General features: G+C 40.8%; 1 protein-coding gene and 1 long non-coding RNA gene across 4 annotated transcripts in view; one reads left to right on the forward strand and one right to left on the reverse strand.

Annotated features, from left to right (window-relative positions):
• Positions 1 to 448: 448 nt before the first annotated feature.
• On the reverse strand, positions 449 to 14,099 carry LOC131344666 (uncharacterized). Of its 3 annotated transcripts, none has more exons than XR_009203356.1 (6): positions 13,969 to 14,099; positions 10,894 to 11,495; positions 9,917 to 9,962; positions 6,820 to 6,900; positions 6,232 to 6,283; positions 449 to 1,047 (listed from the first exon to the last, which is right to left on the reverse strand). It is a non-coding gene; the product is annotated as an uncharacterized LOC131344666 (long non-coding RNA). The 3 variants fall into 3 exon arrangements; XR_009203354.1 differs by lacking the exon at positions 449 to 1,047 and adding an exon at positions 4,995 to 5,870; XR_009203355.1 differs by lacking the exon at positions 449 to 1,047 and adding an exon at positions 4,995 to 5,870 and having other exon boundaries at positions 9,917 to 10,050.
• A 598-nt stretch (positions 14,100 to 14,697) lies between these two features.
• ptchd1 (patched domain containing 1) overlaps positions 14,698 to 19,123 on the forward strand; it is a 14,802-nt gene continuing 10,376 nt past the window's right edge. Inside the window, exons 1-2 of the mRNA XM_058377116.1 lie at positions 14,698 to 15,380; positions 17,228 to 17,894. Coding sequence (XP_058233099.1) covers positions 15,033 to 15,380; positions 17,228 to 17,894 — 1,015 coding nt within the window. The 5' untranslated portion in view covers positions 14,698 to 15,032. The remainder of the gene's footprint in view (positions 15,381 to 17,227; positions 17,895 to 19,123) is intronic.

Here is a 19,123-nt window from a genome sequence, read left to right on the forward strand (position 1 = left end):
AGTTTTGGCACCCTGCCTTCTGTGTCCAAAATGAGTCCAGGAGATTCTACAGCTGAAATCTCAGCTCCTTCACTCAGGCTGTTCCAGTGGAATAAACCTGATAAAGACTGATTATGCTGAAAATATCATCAGTAATAAAGCAGAGTGGAGAAAAAAAAATACAAAAGACAAGAAGAAACAGAATCTTCTGGATGTCCATTAAGAGTGTACAAGATGACTTTCTTTTATTATCAACTGGTTAAATTATATAAAATGAAATAAAATTAAGTTAATTTAAATAAAATTAATAACAAAGATGTAATATATGATATAATATATAAATATATATATATATATATATATATATATATATATATATATATATATATATATATATATATATATATAAATATATATATATATTTATTTATTTTAAATAATATAAAATTAAAAATAATAATCACAGATTTCTTTTCAATAATCACTTTCACCCATTCTGTAGAAAAGTGTAAATAATATTTTCATAACACTTTTATCATCAAAAGTAGGAAGACAAAACTCTGGAGGCTCAGACTCCTGCTCTGCAAAACAAATGAGTTTTGAAAACTTTAGAAGGAACAAAACGTCGAGACGCAAACCGAAATCAGAATCCTAACGATCATTTTAATAAATAAAGATGAAAATATTGGAAATTCATGGAATGAAGGAACGAGTCGTTATATCCGTCTGAGGCTAAAAATGAGTGTGTTTTTTCTCCAGAGCTCTCAGACTTGTGGCTATTTCCTCCCTACAGGCTGCTCATCAATAATACACTCATCAATAAGGGTCAATAATTCATGACTGAGGAAGGAGTGAAGAGAGGAAGTGCCGTTTACTTTCCAGACACTTTTCAACACCTCACCAAGAACCTGTAGCTCTCCTGAGAGTCTATAACCCTTTATAACCCTCTATAACCTTTTATAACCCTTTATAACCCTCTATCTTCCTGATCAAACACACACACACACACACACACTTGTCCTCTGATCCTCGCTCTGTGACACCGCGGTCTGTGGATTGAAGAACGCGCTGAAAGATGGGGAGAAGCTGAAAGTCAGCCGCTATTTTCATATGAAGTTTAAAGGGGACTGAGGAGATCACCAATTTGTGTAGAGTTTATGGAGAATCGCTAAAGCCCCCCTAAAATGGCCTATTGACGCCTACAGCTGTTATAGGCTCTATCACTAACAAATTTAACAAGTTGGTTAAAATATGATCAGTTTAATCAATTGTATTGCCACACAGTGTAATAAAACATAATCTGATGTATGCTAACACAAGAGATGTTTGTTGTTAGCACCCAAAAAAAAAAACTTTCTTGACTGCTGTAAAATGCTGTTTTCAGGCATGTGTAATAAATGATGCACTGATGCAGTGTTACTGATACAGTGTTATTGATGCAGTGTTACTGATGCAGTGTTACTGATACAGTGTTATTGATGCAGTGTTACTGATGCAGTGTTATTGATGCAGTGTTACTGATGCAGTGTTATTGATGCAGTGTTACTGATGCAGTGTTACTGATGCAGTGTTACTGATGCAGTGTTATTGATACAGTGTTACTGATACAGTGTTACTGATGCAGTGTTACTGATGCAGTGTTATTGATGCAGTGTTACTGATACAGTGTTATTGATGCAGTGTTATTGATGCAGTGTTACTGATACAGTGTTACTGATGCAGTGTTACTGATGCAGTGTTACTGATACAGTGTTATTGATGCAGTGTTATTGATGCAGTGTTACTGATGCAGTGTTACTGATGCAGTGTTACTGATGCATTGTTACTGATGCAGTGTTATTGATGCAGTGTTATTGATGCAGTGTTACTGATGCAGTGTTACTGATGCAGTGTTACTGATGCAGTGTTACTGATGCATTGTTACTGATGCAGTGTTATTGATACAGTGTTACTGATACAGTGTTACTGATACAGTGTTACTGATGCAGTGTTACTGATGCAGTGTTATTGATGCAGTGTTACTGATACAGTGTTATTGATGCAGTGTTATTGATGCAGTGTTACTGATGCAGTGTTACTGATACAGTGTTACTGATGCAGTGTTACTGATGCAGTGTTACTGATGCAGTGTTACTGATGCAGTGTTACTGATGCATTGTTACTGATGCAGTGTTATTGATGCAGTGTTATTGATGCAGTGTTACTGATGCAGTGTTACTGATGCAGTGTTACTGATGCATTGTTACTGATGCAGTGTTATTGATGCAGTGTTATTGATGCAGTGTTACTGATGCAGTGTTACTGATGCAGTGTTACTGATGCAGTGTTATTGATGCAGTGTTACTGATGCAGTGTTATTGATGCAGTGTTACTGATGCAGTGTTACTGATGCAGTGTTATTGATGCAGTGTTACTGATGCAGTGTTACTGATGCAGTGTTATTGATGCAGTGTTACTGATGCAGTGTTACTGATACAGTGTTACTGATGCAGTGTTACTGATACAGTGTTATTGATGCAATGTTACTGATACAGTGTTATTGATGCAGTGTTACTGATGCAGTGTTACTGATGCAGTGTTATTGATGCAGTGTTACTGAAGCAGTGTTATTGATGCAGTGTTATTGATGCAGTGTTACTGATGCAGTGTTACTGATGCAGTGTTACTGATGCAGTGTTATTGATGCAGTGTTACTGATGCAGTGTTACTGATGCAGTGTTATTGATGCAGTGTTACTGATGCAGTGTTACTGATGCAGTGTTATTGATGCAGTGTTACTGATGCAGTGTTACTGATACAGTGTTACTGATGCAGTGTTACTGATGCAGTGTTATTGATGCAGTGTTACTGATGCAGTGTTACTGATACAGTGTTACTGATGCAGTGTTATTGATGCAGTGTTACTGATGCAGTGTTACTGATACAGTGTTACTGATGCAGTGTTATTGATGCAGTGTTACTGATACAGTGTTACTGATACAGTGTTACTGATGCAGTGTTATTGATGCAGTGTTACTGATGCAGTGTTACTGATACAGTGTTACTGATGCAGTGTTATTGATGCAGTGTTACTGATACAGTGTTACTGATACAGTGTTACTGATGCAGTGTTATTGATGCAGTGTTATTGATGCAGTGTTACTGATGCAGTGTTACTGATACAGTGTTACTGATGCAGTGTTACTGATGCAGTGTTACTGATGCAGTGTTACTGATGCATTGTTACTGATGCAGTGTTATTGATGCAGTGTTATTGATGCAGTGTTACTGATGCAGTGTTACTGATGCAGTGTTACTGATGCATTGTTACTGATGCAGTGTTATTGATGCAGTGTTATTGATGCAGTGTTACTGATGCAGTGTTACTGATGCAGTGTTACTGATGCAGTGTTATTGATGCAGTGTTACTGATGCAGTGTTATTGATGCAGTGTTACTGATGCAGTGTTACTGATGCAGTGTTATTGATGCAGTGTTACTGATGCAGTGTTACTGATGCAGTGTTATTGATGCAGTGTTACTGATGCAGTGTTACTGATACAGTGTTACTGATGCAGTGTTACTGATACAGTGTTATTGATGCAATGTTACTGATACAGTGTTATTGATGCAGTGTTACTGATGCAGTGTTACTGATGCAGTGTTATTGATGCAGTGTTACTGAAGCAGTGTTATTGATGCAGTGTTATTGATGCAGTGTTACTGATGCAGTGTTACTGATGCAGTGTTACTGATGCAGTGTTATTGATGCAGTGTTACTGATGCAGTGTTACTGATGCAGTGTTATTGATGCAGTGTTACTGATGCAGTGTTACTGATGCAGTGTTATTGATGCAGTGTTACTGATGCAGTGTTACTGATACAGTGTTACTGATGCAGTGTTACTGATGCAGTGTTATTGATGCAGTGTTACTGATGCAGTGTTACTGATACAGTGTTACTGATGCAGTGTTATTGATGCAGTGTTACTGATGCAGTGTTACTGATACAGTGTTACTGATGCAGTGTTATTGATGCAGTGTTACTGATACAGTGTTACTGATGCAGTGTTATTGATGCAGTGTTACTGATGCAGTGTTACTGATGCAGTGTTATTGATGCAGTGTTACTGATGCAGTGTTACTGATGCAGTGTTATTGATGCAGTGTTACTGATGCAGTGTTACTGATGCAGTGTTACTGATGCAGTGTTACTGATACAGTGTTACTGATGCAGTGTTACTGATGCAGTGTTACTGATGCAGTGTTACTGATGCAGTGTTATTGATGCAGTGTTACTGATGCAGTGTTACTGATGCAGTGTTATTGATGCAGTGTTACTGATGCAGTGTTACTGATGCAGTGTTACTGATACAGTGTTACTGATGCAGTGTTACTGATGCAGTGTTACTGATGCAGTGTTACTGATACAGTGTTATTGATGCAGTGTTACTGATGCAGTGTTACTGATACAGTGTTACTGATGCAGTGTTATTGATGCAGTGTTACTGATGCAGTGTTACTGATACAGTGTTATTGATGCAGTGTTACTGATGCAGTGTTACTGATGCAGTGTTACTGATGCAGTGTTACTGATGCAGTGTTACTGATGCAGTGTTACTGATGCAGTGTTACTGATACAGTGTTACTGATGCAGTGTTACTGATGCAGTGTTACTGATGCAGTGTTATTGATACAGTGTTATTGATACAGTGTTATTGATGCAGTGTTACTGATACAGTGTTACTGATACAGTGTTATTGATGCAGTGTTACTGATGCAGTGTTACTGATGCAGTGTTATTGATGCAGTGTTATTGATGCAGTGTTACTGATACAGTGTTATTGATGCAGTGTTACTGATACAGTGTTATTGATGCAGTGTTACTGATGCAGTGTTACTGATGCAGTGTTATTGATACAGTGTTACTGATGCACTGTTACTGATGCAGTGTTACTGATGCAGTGTTATTGATGCAGTGTTGCTGATAGTGTTACTGATACAGTGTTATTGATACAGTGTTATTGATACAGTGTTATTGATGCAGTGTTACTGATACAGTGTTACTGATACAGTGTTATTGATGCAGTGTTACTGATGCAGTGTTATTGATGCAGTGTTATTGATACAGTGTTACTGATACAGTGTTACTGATAGTGTTACTGATGCAGTGTTACTGATACAGTGTTACTGATAGTGTTACTGATGCAGTGTTACTGATACAGTGTTATTGATGGAGTGTTGGAGTCTAACATCATTCAAAGACTATATTTTTGGATTTGTAAAGTATGCCAACGTAAATTCATATTTAATCAGATGAAGACTTGTTTCATAAATAAATGCCAGTGTCTTGCAGTAATGGTTTTTTTTTCTATTAATAAAAATCTCTTTGTAATCAAATAGCTGTGGGAGACACATATCTTACGTAGGGAACTGTCAGATTTCCACTTATTTTATTAGTTGAGTTTCCTCTTCCATATTCAGTCTCTATAAAGAGGTGTATGTGGTGATTTTAGACCTTTTGCAGGGTGAGGTTTAGGGGTTTCAGTTAGTGACAGACAGACACACACTGAACAGTGTTGTGACAATATTGAGCCTAACTCTTCTCAATCAAATTAGCAGCAGCATCAAACATGGACTGCTGGGTTTTTTCCTCATATAATATACACCAGTCAGCCATATCACTGTGAGCAGTGACCGGTGAAGTGAATAAGACTGATGATCTCCTCATCATGGCACCTGACAGGAGAACATACATAAGGTTGCTTTGTGCTGGACATGGATGTGGTAATGACCGTGGTTCACATGCAGATGTCTGGTCAGACAGTGATGGAGATGCCAAAGGAGTTACGAGTCAACGTGGGGAAGAAGCCGGTGAAGATCCACGCCGGAGATATCCGGAAAATTTACATGGCTAAAAAGTGTAAAGCGAAGCATTCACAACGACATTTCTGAACATGTTACCAAATAAAACTCTGTGCAATAATATATGCCCCCCTAAAAATGGCCTAGCGACACCCATGTGTGTGTGTGTGTGTGTGTCTGTGTGTGTGTGTGTGGTCTGTTCCCTGATATAGACCTCATTCATCTTCTCCTCAGACTGAGAAACTGAAATAAACACTTTAATCACATTGGAGCAGCTGGTGTCAGAATTAGTGAGCAAACGCTGTACTGATACTAGCATGACAGAGCATGGGGAAACACACACACACACACACACACACATAATAAACACACACATAAAGAAAGTTGTTCAAACACACACACACACACACCTTTTTGTTTCCCCAGATGAGAAAGTGAAGAGGCAGTGGAGCGTCTCGGGTTCTGCAGCAGAGAGAGAGAGAGAGAGAGAGAGAGAGAGAGAGAGAGACGGAGAGAGAGAGAGAGAGAGAGAGAGAGAGAGAGAGAAAGAGAGAGGAAAAGGAGAGAAGAGAGAGAGAGAGAGAGAGAAAGAGAGAGGAAAAGGAGAGAAGAGAGAGAGAAAGAGAGAGAGATAGAGAAGAGAGAGAGAGAGAGAGAGAGAGAAAGAGAGAGGAAAAGGAGAGAGAGAGAGAAGAGAGAGAGAGAAAGAGAGAGGAAAAGGAGAGAGAGAAGAGAGAGAGAGAGGAAAAGGAGAGAGAGAGAGAGAAAGAGAGAGAGAAAAGGAGAGAGATAGAGAAGAGAGATATAGAAGAGAGAGAGAGAGAGAGAGAGAGAGAGAGAGAGACAGACAGCTTGTAACTAGATTTCTTCATCCATCATGGTTTGTCTGCTAAAAGCATGTTGCATTAGCTGGACTCAGGCAGCCTGGTCATGTCATTTAAAGCCTCGTAAAAACTGACAGATGAAGGTTCAGGCTGAAAGAAAGATTCACTGCTGACCTTCATCCAGAAAACAGCCATCTTCTTTCACCAAGATAAACAATCTCATCCATGTAGAGAGTCAGAATCACGTCTTACCTGCTGTAGAGAAATAAAAACCACACTCACTTTATTTTTCAATGCAGCAGTGAGCGATATATCATACTTCTTTCTTTACAGAGAGAGAGAGAGAGAGAGAGAGAGACATAGAATGAGACAGAAAATAAGTGTATCAATGTTTAAGTCAGTGAATCAGGAAGATCTCTCTCTCTCTCTCTCTCTCTGACTGGATCCACTCATCATACAGTGACTCAGGATTCACTAAATGAATTAATATCTCCCTGAACTCAGCGAATGATTCAACAGATCCTGATTCACTGACTCACTGTTTATTTTAATGTGAATCCTGAATCAGGGAGTCAGTATATGAATCTGAATCAGTGAATCCTGATTCACTGAAGCAGTGACTAATCAGCAATTCCTGTCTGTGAGCCAGGGAGTCAGTCTAATACAGAATCAATAAGTCAGGGAGTCAGTCTAATACAGAATCAATGAGTCAGGGAGTCAGTCTAATACAGAATCACTGAGTCAGGGAGTCAGTCTAATACAGAATCAATGAGTCAGGGAGTCAGTCTAATACAGAATCACTGAGTCAGGGAGTCAGTCTAATACAGAATCAATGAGTCAGGGAGTCAGTCTAATACAGAATCAATGAGTCAGGGAGTCAGTCTAATACAGAATCAATGAGTCAGGGAGTCAGTCTAATACAGAATCACTGAGTCAGGGAGTCAGTAACTACAAGTCAATGACTACAAAGACTATTTAGTGAATCATGAGAGAGTGAATCAGTGTTGAAGTCAGTGAATCAGAGGGGAAAAGACAGAGAGAGAGAGAGGGAGAGAGAGAGGGAGAGAGAGAGAGAGAGAGAGAGAGAGAGGGAGAGAGAGAGAGGGAGAGAGTGATTTCTCTGACATTCTTTTATTTCTACACCATTCACTAACACCCTCATGGCCAAGGACACTGACTGAAGACATGCATTTCTTCTGCATAAAAAAGCTTGTGTGTGTGTGTGTGTGTGTGTGTGTGTGTGTGTGTGTGTAGGTGTGTGATTGTACGTCATGCTGTGACTCATTTCAACAAAAGAGCTTCACTGCTGCTTTAGAACCTGCTGATCTCTGACCTGCACACAGCTTTCAATCAAAACTTTGTGAAGTTCTTCAGGAGACAGAGCAAGAAATAAAGAATTAGAAAAAAACACACACATGACTGAGTGTAAAAATTAAACAGAAGCTGAAAGGGTCAGGAGAAATTCTCAGTGGACTGAAAGAAGCGAATCGTATGGAGTGGATTCACCAGAAGAGAGAGAAGTCTCGTCTACGTCCAAGCTCACTGATGTCTACCAAAAATCTGTGTAGTTTTCCACCACAGAGCTACTGAGTTCTGGACACTGGTCAGTGGTCAGGTGATTCATTCTGTAGAACAGCAGCGTTGTTTTGTTTATAGCTGAATGCTCCTGCGTTACAGGGACTCGTGTAGTACTGGACTAATCCTGCTGTTGCTAAGATACGGCCAGTTTGGTCTTATGCATCGCTCTTATATTTAACAGACACACACACGTACACACACACGTACACACACACACACACACGACCATCAGTGGAGTCTAGAAACAATTTCTATCTTGAACTAAGAATAGATTTGGTTGTGTTTAAACAAAAAAGAATGAATTGGTGAAAAATATTTGTGGAAAAAAGAAACTTTTTCTAAATGAAAAAAGAGGTGGTATTTAACTCAGGATCTGTCCATCACTGAAGAGTGAAAGTCTAAACAGTCGCTTTAAATAAGGTGAAGTGAGAAGCTGTGAGGTTTTAACACGTTTAATGTGTACGGTGGCCGAGAAGCGCTAAACACAACAACAAATCCTGTAACACACTGAGAATTCACACAAAGCGGAATAAAGGTAGGTATAGTGTGTGAATGGAATTCTTCCCTCTGATTGGATGAGACATGGGTCACTCAGGATCTACAGGAAGTCCAGCAGTAGCTGCAGCAGTAGAAAGTCTTATAGCGCTCCTTACATCCTTTAATCTGGAATAGTTTGGTCTTCTGAACATCCCTGTGTTCTTCAGGTGTGTTTTTAGAGATCGCAAACTAATCTTTACTCCATGATACACTATCAGTATCTCCAACATCACACTGACCATATCAACGTCCTTCCTCACAGTAGAGCTGAATGAACTCCATTTTCTTATAAATATAAATATATATGTTTGTTATTTTCTTTAAAAGATTTAAAGTTGCACTACTGGAAAAAAAAACGGTTTAAAGTGAAGGCAGAACTCAACACAATTTCCTACTTCCTGTAGATCCTGAGTGACAGATGTCTCGTCCAATCAGAGGGAAGAATTCCATTCACAGACTATACCTACCTTTTCCGCTTTGTCTGGAAGATAAAGAAGTCTTAAATATCTCACAATCCACAGAAGAAGCTAGTGTTAAGTACATCACGTGATAAATAAACCCACGTCTTCCACGTGAACAACGAATCACGGGTTTAAAAAAAACTCACATGGAAATAAATAAATTGTGTGTGAAAAAAAACATGATCCAAAGACTTTTTCCTTATACCTTTCCTTTTCCAATTTAGTAAAGCTGATCATTTTCAAAATAGAGTTTGTTAGCATACAGTACGTCAAACTTGACATGTAGCATGATGAGAAATGAATAAATTCACTAATTATTGAATTAACGATGTTAGATAATGAATTTGTTCATTGATGGATTATAGATTTGGCGTCTTTACAGTTCCTCGTCTCCGTTTCTCTATTTTAAGTTTTAACTGTACATTCTCACCTTCCCATAAAACTCCTGCACTGTCGGTTCTCATGCTAATTAACTAATTAATCTTTAATTGCGTTCTGCTCGTTCGTTGCTATTTTCCGTCCCTCGGGGGACAGTGGGACGTCATCCGGCTCATTTTTCCTGCATCACATTAACACAGAGAATTAAAGAATCCTCAAATAGCTTGGGAATGACTTATTCAAATGAAGGCTGCGGTGAAGGGAAAGGTTTCGAGTGCTCCAGCGCAAGGATTTCTTTGGGAAGGTTCCGTTAATACCTGAGCGGTCAGGGTTCTCTGCATGGAGGCACATAATCAGGACTTCCTGTGACGAGAAAAGACAGGATACGAGTTAAGCCGGAAATGTTGGCACTGTGTCATCAATCCCAGAAGAGAGGACAAAGAGGACAAGCCTACACACACACACACACACACACACACACACACAATGATATCAAGCATCATATTTATAATCCATATGAGTCGTAATTAAAACATAATGAGAGACACTCTAGTGTTTATTGGCTCTGTGTTTCACAGAGATGTTTTAATCCCTTCAGTTCAATTCCTAACTTTATTAACACACACACACACACACACAGCTTTAATTCTACCTCACATACAAGTTAAAAAGACAGGAAATGACTCAGTGTGAATATAAAACATATTTGTTAGAAATAAAATAAAAATGAAATACTCTTTTCTACTTCTAGGAAATATTTTTCAACAAAACAATAATAATGTGTTTATTTAGGCTGTTTTTGACTCGTCTATTCGTACAGAAAATGTGTTTTCTTATGATTTTAATCATTATTTATGGTTTGTTAATGAATACCCATGATGCTCTTGGGCTGTTACATCCCGACAATGATGGAATATAAAAAGATATTAATAATACGTCATATATCAGCGTGAACAGAACAGCAGTCGATGAGCAGATGATGATGAGGCTCGTATTTCTACTGTGTATTTTGGTTTGTTCATTAAGGATCTGGAGCTACATCTGGACTTCCTGTCTCTGTGTTGTTGAAGTGAAGCAGCTACAGAAAAGTCCTGATGTTTTACTGCTGCTGAGGAATGTTTTACCTGCCTGGACTGAGAATTAGTAATCAGTGTGTCATGAAAAATATTATATTGTGTGTGTGTGTGTGTGTGTACCTAAGATGTCATTATGATGCAGCTGAAGAAACATCTTACAACCACAGTCCTATATATTATCAGTTAGAGTTCAGCTTTCTGTCTGAAAAAAGACTCACCTGAAGTGTCTGCTTTTTCATTCTGAAGATACTGTGTGCTGTCCGGGGGGTGAGAGAGAGAGAGAGAGAGAGAGAGAGGTACAGATACAGAGAGAGAGAGAGAGAGAGAGAGAGAGAGAGAGAGAGAGAGAGAGAGAGAATGAGAGGGGGACAGAGGGAGAGAGTCCCGGTTTCACTCAAGGAGAGGCACAGAGGAAGGAATAAGAGATTTTTTACATTTTTAAAATAAAGCAAGGCTGAGATAGAGACAGGTGTGGAATGTAATTTTGTCACTTTAGTGTGTGTGTGTGTGTGTGTGTGTGTGTGTGACTCATTGAGAAATATGTTGTCTTCCCCGGAGCATGTGGTGAGTTTCACCCTGCCGAGCTCGAGCCCAGTGTGATCCGTGACTCAGGATATCGCGTGTTTCCTCTTCATCCAGCGTTACGTTGCTCTTTTCTTCTCGTTTCAGTTTTGTCTCCGTTTCTTCTTTGCTGCCATTTTTAATCCTTCACTACCTGGAGATTTTGGCCGAACTGATGGACTCTAATAAAGTGATGAAGTCACGAAGCTCGGGTCACTGCAGGGACAGCAGGAAGAGGCTCAATATCTGAATCAGTGACCTTTAAGAAAAAGACAAAAAAGAAGAAAAAAGAATCAAATGTTAAATTAAAGAATGTTATAAAACTCTGTAGTGTCATGTATTAAGATGTTTGGTTATAACAGAGCTGATATTGTTTATTATTCTATCAGTTGCTATAGAAACCATAAGGTACTCTATTAGCACCAGAGCATTAATCGAAACCTGTCCATCATAATCTGACCAGTCAGATTCAAGAATTCAACCAGGCTGTGCATAAAAAAAATAATAATAATCTTTTATTTATGAACACTGAGGACCCTGAGGAAGACTGATCGATAGAGTCGTATTAAAGAAAAATAAATAAAATATCATTAAATTAATATCAGGGAGAAGAGGAAGCTACTTTTTTTGTACAGGGTCTTCTACATAAACTAGCTCCATGGATGTTTCAGAAGATTAAACGTAACTTTAAATAGATAAAAATAAATAGACATGTCATTAATGAAGTGTTTTATCCATTACATATACTCTATATTTTAAAATATAGTGCAATTAATTAACAGAATTATTTTTATTTCTGAATAAATGAGCCTTGCAAGTCAGTATCAGGATCCTCAAAATTTATATTAAACTCTAAAATGTGAATTTAAATGCATTTAGATGTATAGATAATCAGTGACACAGGAAGCTTTTTCTGCACACATCATCTTATTTACGTTATTCTGAATGCACCTGAGTAAAAATCTTTCCCACGTCACAGCTAAAATCTCATGATTTAGCGATGCGGAAGACACGAAACAATAAAGACCAAAGGAAAAGCGCACATCGATTGAGTTCCTAGCACCTGAAACTTGCAGGTTACCATGGAAACCTTTTCTTTTTGTCAGTTTGCTGGACTGGAATGACGAAGCCACACTGCAGAAAAGCAAAGGAAACGGTTTCCATGACGATAGCTCCGTGTAAGTTACGTCATATATGCGGGTCAAAGGTCAGGGCGGGGGGAAGTGTTTCGGAGAGCATTCCTATCGGACGTGACGGCGTCTGATTGCACGCTGATGACAAAAGCACTCGCTCATTAATGTCTGTGTTTACAGATAGAAACTGTGTGTGGAGTGTGTGTAGAGAGGAAGGCCGGCAGTGAGGCCGTCGTTAGTCACGCATGATGGAGTCTCCTCGCTCCCACCAGGCCAACTGCCTACCGGCCGAGCCATTAGACACGCACCGTGGGATCCTGAAACGTTTAACCGTATAACCTCGTCTCAGTACATGACTCAGTACTGAACTCCACTGCTGTGATCCTGTGAGGAGACGCTCAACATTTCAACTGATTTCACCCAATTAAGTAATTATCTCTAATAATGAGCTGGTTCGTTATGAACTGGTAACTGTGTCACGTGATCGTAGATGTGATTGGATGCCTCACGCCTTCCTACTTCGATCCTGAGCTCAGGTTACTGCAGTTTAGACTCGCAGCTTCATCACCCACATGTTTCTGGCAGGTGGGAGGAAACCAGAGAACCCAGAGGAACCCTGATCATTTCTAACTCCATACAAATGGAGAAAAAAATTAGGCAAAAAAGACAAGTAGTAGTCATGTGGGATGCAAATAAAATCCATCTGCTAACATACATGTGCCCACAGTTTAGACAACAACCACTGAGATTAAGTAATTCATTAATTAAAGTTATTATCAGGCAGCAGGTTACCGCTTCACAGCTCCAGAGTCTCGGGTTCGACCCTGAGCTCACATGACGGTCAGTCTGGAGTTTCACACATTCTTCTAGTCTTTGTGTGGGTTTCTCCAGGTTCTGCGGTTTCCTCCCAAATCCCAAAAACATGCCAGTGTGTCGACTGGAGACTCTTAAGTGCCCCCTAGGTGTGAATGTGTGTATGGATGTGTGTGTATGTTCGGTACACCTCCAGTGTTCAAGGGTTCCTGAGATTCCTGACTCCTGATTTGTCCAAGATAAAGCAGGAACTATAAAAACAATTAGAACCTTTTCGTGTACAGTGTCCACACTGATGGAGAGACAATTTAAGATGTTTTTTTTGTAAAATACATGATGTAAATAACGTTATTGTAATTTAACATAAATTGTTTTCTTAAGTTCTGTTCATTTTCTTTCTTTCTTTCTTTTTCAGAGGCTTCAAACAACAGTCTGAAAATCTTTCTCATCAAAAATTAAATAAAAAATTGACCTATTTGTTTATAAAAAAAAAATATAGAAAGTCGGTGTTTTTATTAATATCTAATGTTTAATGTTTTTTCCTCTGATTTTCCTAATCCTTAAAAATTTATAATAATTTTATTATAATTATTTTTAATAATAATATTACAAATCTGTATTTATTTATTTTTTTTAAATAATTTATACATAAATACACAGACACGAAAACTAAATATCGGAAATTGGAACAAAAAATCTGAAAGGGTTGATGGGATGTCCGCAGGAAAAGAAAAAAAAAAAAAAGAAAAGATGTCTTTATTCCCTGAGAGTGTACATGACACCTACCTGTTGGAAATGAAGCATTTAGTTGCTAAGCTTCTCTCCTGCAGCCCGCGGCTCTGATGAGAGAGAGAGAGAGAGAGAGAGAGAGAGAGAGAGAGAATGCGCGCACACGTTATATCTGTGCACTAGCCCCTATAAAGGCGGAGACAGGCTGCTTCACTTCTCATCTTCATTATGAACGTCTCAGTCAGTTCGCCATCGTTGGAGCGCCACATCCGCTTCCGCTCGCGCTGAAGTCGGTTCTATCTGACCGGGATCCACGAGTTCCAAATGAGCGATTATGTAGGCTACAGAGCGGAGATGCCCGGACCACCACCACCACCACCATCACCGCTTGTTCTTCCTCCTCCTGCTGCTCCTTCTCCTGCTGCTGAAGCCTGGTGCCGGTGTGTGTTCACCTTCAGCGCGTCACAGCGAGCGGACACTGGAGACCAGCTCGACATGATGAAAAACAGCCTCACACACCTGGAGGAAATACGCACCCCGTTTCGGATGAAAAAAAAAGCACTTTGCACCTCCGGGGTTTATGGATTCGTTCCCACATTTAAGAGAGGAACTTTAATAAGTCTCTCAGCTCGCATCTGATAAAAAAAAAACAGAGGAATGAATGATTGAGGATGGAGGGGTGTGTTTCTCATTCTGCTCAGGACGCAGTGAAGATGACGCGCAGTTTCCAGGACGCTCAAGTTTGATTTCTGTGGCTGTAAGCGCCTGCATGCCGCATAGACACCGGCTCAGCGTGCTTCTGTGTGTGTGTGCGTGTGTGTGTGTGTGTAACAGGGGCGTGTTACAGCTGCATATTGCGTAACTACAGTTCCAAGACTTTTTCCTCGGTCTTCTCAGCCTCCTAGATTCACACCGTTGGATGCTCACGTGCAGGAGCAGGTCACACACATACACATTAACACTGCTCCATCCAGTCCGGCAGCTGGGATGATATTCACTGCAGAGACTGTTGTGTGAAACTGAAAGTTGATGCTCGGGACCCCTTATGATGATGATGATGATGGTGCACATGCGCTTGCAGAGGCCTGCCGCCTGCACACCTTCTCCGCTTGTTCTCTAGGATGTTGCGGCAAGCGGTGCAAGAGGGGCTGCGGGCGTCCTTCCACAAGCTGGGCCACTTCGTCGCCAACCACCCGGTGTTCTTTGCCTCGGCGCCCGTGCTCCTCTCTGTGCTGCTCGGCGCCAGTTTCAGCAGGTACCGCATCGAGGAGGAAGTGGAGCATCTGCTAGCTCCTAAACACAGCCTGGCGAAGATCGAGGGCAACCTGGTGGACAGCCTGTTCCCCATTAACCGCTCCAAACACACGCTCTACTCGGACCTGCAGACACCGGGCAGATACGGGCGCGTGATCGTGACCTCGCGCATGGGCAGCGTGCTCGAACCTCACCACGTTGACCTCGTCCTGAAGGTAAGAAGGTTGAAGGGCGTTTTGTGTGTTCCTTGGACCACAAGTGGGGACAGAAATCACTAAAGGTTATTGACCAGTTCCTCTTTAACATGTCAGCGACATGAATCCGATCCTCGAAACCTTTAAAGACCTCTAACACCTCGATTCAATTCAGGAAGGACAAATTTACCAAATATAAAAATATTTAATATAAATGTTACGACCATCTTAAGTTGTTTGTGTTGATGAAATGCCTGCCTTGTCATGAGAATATTCAGCATTTACTGTCTGTTCATTTCACTTTTCCAAATCAGACAAAAACATGATGATCTGAATGACTCTTTGTTCTTATGACTAAAGGATCAACGATGTGAATCTCTGACATCTTACCTGCATTTCACACCTGATTCATTCTGAAGAGTCAAATTCAAAACCAATTACTGAAACCCTCTGAAGCTAAATCCACTTTTCATGCTTGAGGTGAATCAGTTTCAGTGTGGAATCGATGTAAGAGGTTTGAGGTCGTATCTTTAGTTTTCTGTGCCTTGACTCAGAGAATCAACTCTGTGATTCTGACTCTCTGACTCTGACTCTGTGATTCTGACTCTGTGACTAAGTGACTCTGACTCTGTGATTCTTACTCAGTGATTCCAACTCTGATTCTGACTCTGACTCTCTGACTCTGTGATTCTGACTCAGTGATTCCAACTCTGTGATTCTGACTTTGTGACTCTGACTCTGTGACTGGCACTGTGATTCTGACTCTCTGACTCTGACTCAGTGATTCTCACTCAGTGATTCTGATGATGTTCCATGGATGTTAAAGGTTCTTTATAGAACCATCACACTGAACAAGAACCATTTGTTTTTAAGTGTAGAAAAACATTTAGTCAGAAATGAATCAGTTATTTCCCCAGCTGGTGGTGTATCAGGATGTAGTGTGTGATGCAGTGCTTCATTTCAATCTGTAATTAAATTTGTTTCCAAATAATTTTATTATCAGTTTTTATCACTGGAGACGTTTCAGAACTGAAAAAACACAGAGGACAGAAACTCACACAATTCACATTCAGTCTCTTAATGCAAACTTAATGCATCTACTGTTCATTCTCTTTCTTGCTGGGTCAGTAAGCGGGCCCCTCTTCAGAAATGACCGCCTCCTGAATTTCTCAGTGGCTCCAGCGTCTTTAAAAGATTTGAATCCATTCCAACATTTAGTGATAATTTTGTTTGTTTGTGGTCCCTGCGCTATATCTATTTAATCAAACAAATTTTAAACAGGAAGTAAAAGTGTACGTCCTTGGAGCCGCGCCATGCTTCCCTGTTGCCTAGCAACGGCGACCCTGCAGGTCTCGACAGTTGTATGCAAACGCTTTTAGGACTTGATATAATCACACACTCTCACAGCCTCAACACCAGCAATTTCTCTGTCAGCTGAACAGCAGTCTTTTTAATTGCCTTTGTGGACAGCTGGGCAACATATGCCTCTTTGTATTCAGCAGTTGGAAACGCATCTGTTACACACGGGCCGCCTCTAATTCCACGGTATAGCACGGGTACGGAAAATCCTCGCTTCTGATTGGCTGACGGGTGTAGGTTAATTAAATACTAAAACACTGTGTGTTACTGTTACTTATCCCAGCATGTCTCCATGTGTTTTATTCCTCTCACACCACAGCAATATACCAACAATTACATCTGTTATTTATTAAAAAATCGAGATTTTTTTATCCATTTCTCGTTACACTGCATTTAATGAGTTCCTCTTCTCACTTACGTTACAGCCGCTATACGAGTGGTCATGTTACTGATGGATGTAAATGTACAGCAGAATAAAACAGTAGGTGACCGTGTATCTTTCTCTTCAGCTTCACAGTACCATCACCCACATGCAGGTTCCCATGCTGGGCTACAACTATACCTTTGCTCATCTCTGCTTGCTGGACGATAGCAAGAACTGCATCGTAGACGACATCCTGCGAGTTCTGGAGGAGATGCAAACAGCTCGCGTCTCCAACCGGACCGTGCCGCCACTGCGCTACCCCATCACGCGACTCAAGGACGGGCGAGAGGCCTATATCGGACACCAGCTCGGCGGGGTGCAGACGGTGGGCGGCAGTCGAGAAGGCGTCCGCTCCGCCCGTGCTCTCCAGCTCACCTACTACCTGCAGGTCTCCAGCGCGTTGAACGAGGTGGTGGCGGCTCGCTGGGAGCTGATCTTCTGCCGCGAGCTGGAGCATTTTGGCACAGCACATCCTGAGCTGGGGCTCTACCCGTTCACCTCGTCCTCACTGCAGAAGGACTTTCAGAGGACGAGTCGGGTGTCCGAACGCCCGCTGCTCTTCAGCCTGGCCGCCTGCCTCTCGCTCGCTGTGCTTTGCTCTTCTATGAGAGACTGCGTACGCACCAAACCCTGGCTGGGAATCCTGGCACTGGTCACCGTCAGCCTCGCGACCCTGACCTCTGCCGGGATCTTTAACCTCACCGGAGGGAAATACAACTCCACGTACCTCGGCATTCCTTTCATCATGCTAGGTAAAACACCTTCACTGTTGCTAGCCATGCTTCTGTTATACAACACACACGACAGGTTTTAACTGGAGACATAACACAGCATTTTCCAAACTGACCTCATGAGGAGTCACTTATTTTGAAATCCGGTCGAGAAAGAATCTCATTAGAATTTATTCAAAATATGGTAATGTATTTTGTGTGCTACTAATTTGAAAAGTTGCCCTAGCACAAGCTAAATTTCTCCGTCCATCTAGCTTCGCTAGTTCCTCAGCAATTCTGAGTGACTAATAAAATAAACATTTATTCAACTAACATGACGCTTAGTAATGAGGAAAAACCAACCTGCCGAGGTCTGGGCACACAGTAAATTTCTTTGCCTGCAAGTCTTTTGCAAACCCCTGAAGTAGCAGCCCTCTAGTGGCTTGGAGGCAAATTGCAATAGAAACTAAAACGGATCGCTTTCCCTGATCTCACCTCTTCTCCTTCTCTGTATAAACATACTCCTCCTGGACTTTTCAAAAGAAAATAATGTTATTATGTTCTTTTCAGGCCCAGAAAAATATAACAGAAATGTAACCCTGATGTTGTCCAGGCGGCAATATTTCAAATCACAGCTTGCCTTTGAACGAACATTATAACACTCTCAGGAATAAAAGGCCACTAAACTGGACTTTTCCTTGTTGCTGGAATGGAAGCTTTATCTTTATCACCCTCATCATCCTGGTGCCCTGACTATATCTGAAAAGACGTAACAAAGACGTGGTTTTAAAAGGTTTGAACCCCAGCAATATGGAAGTATTGTTAATGCTCAGATTATCGAGTGTACACTTTTACAGCAATTTAAACACCACCTTCAAATCCGATGCAGTAAAACTAACAGGGAAAGTGAGCGCTCATGTTAAACAATCGTCCTCACTCATAGCGCCGCTTTTGTTATTTCATTAAAGATTAAAATCCAGATCAAAGCCCCAGCACGGAGCCGCAGAACACTCGCGACAGGGTTGTGCGCTCCAATTTTCTTTGTACTTTATCCATTAGGAACTCACAAACAAATCAAATAATTAAATAAGTGAATAAAACAGAGCTCAGTGTGAGAATGTGTCGGAATAACCGAACACAAACACAGGAGGGGAGAACACTGACAGATCGCCTCCGTCTTTATCTCCTTCTCTCGCTCATGCTATTGTTCTCTGTCTTTCACACACGCTGTAATTAGTGCCATGTGTAGGAGGGGGTTGTGGTAACTAGAG

This window comes from Hemibagrus wyckioides, linkage group LG23 (genome assembly GCF_019097595.1).
Source record: "Hemibagrus wyckioides isolate EC202008001 linkage group LG23, SWU_Hwy_1.0, whole genome shotgun sequence".
In the NCBI taxonomy this organism is placed as follows: domain Eukaryota; kingdom Metazoa; phylum Chordata; class Actinopteri; order Siluriformes; family Bagridae; genus Hemibagrus; species Hemibagrus wyckioides.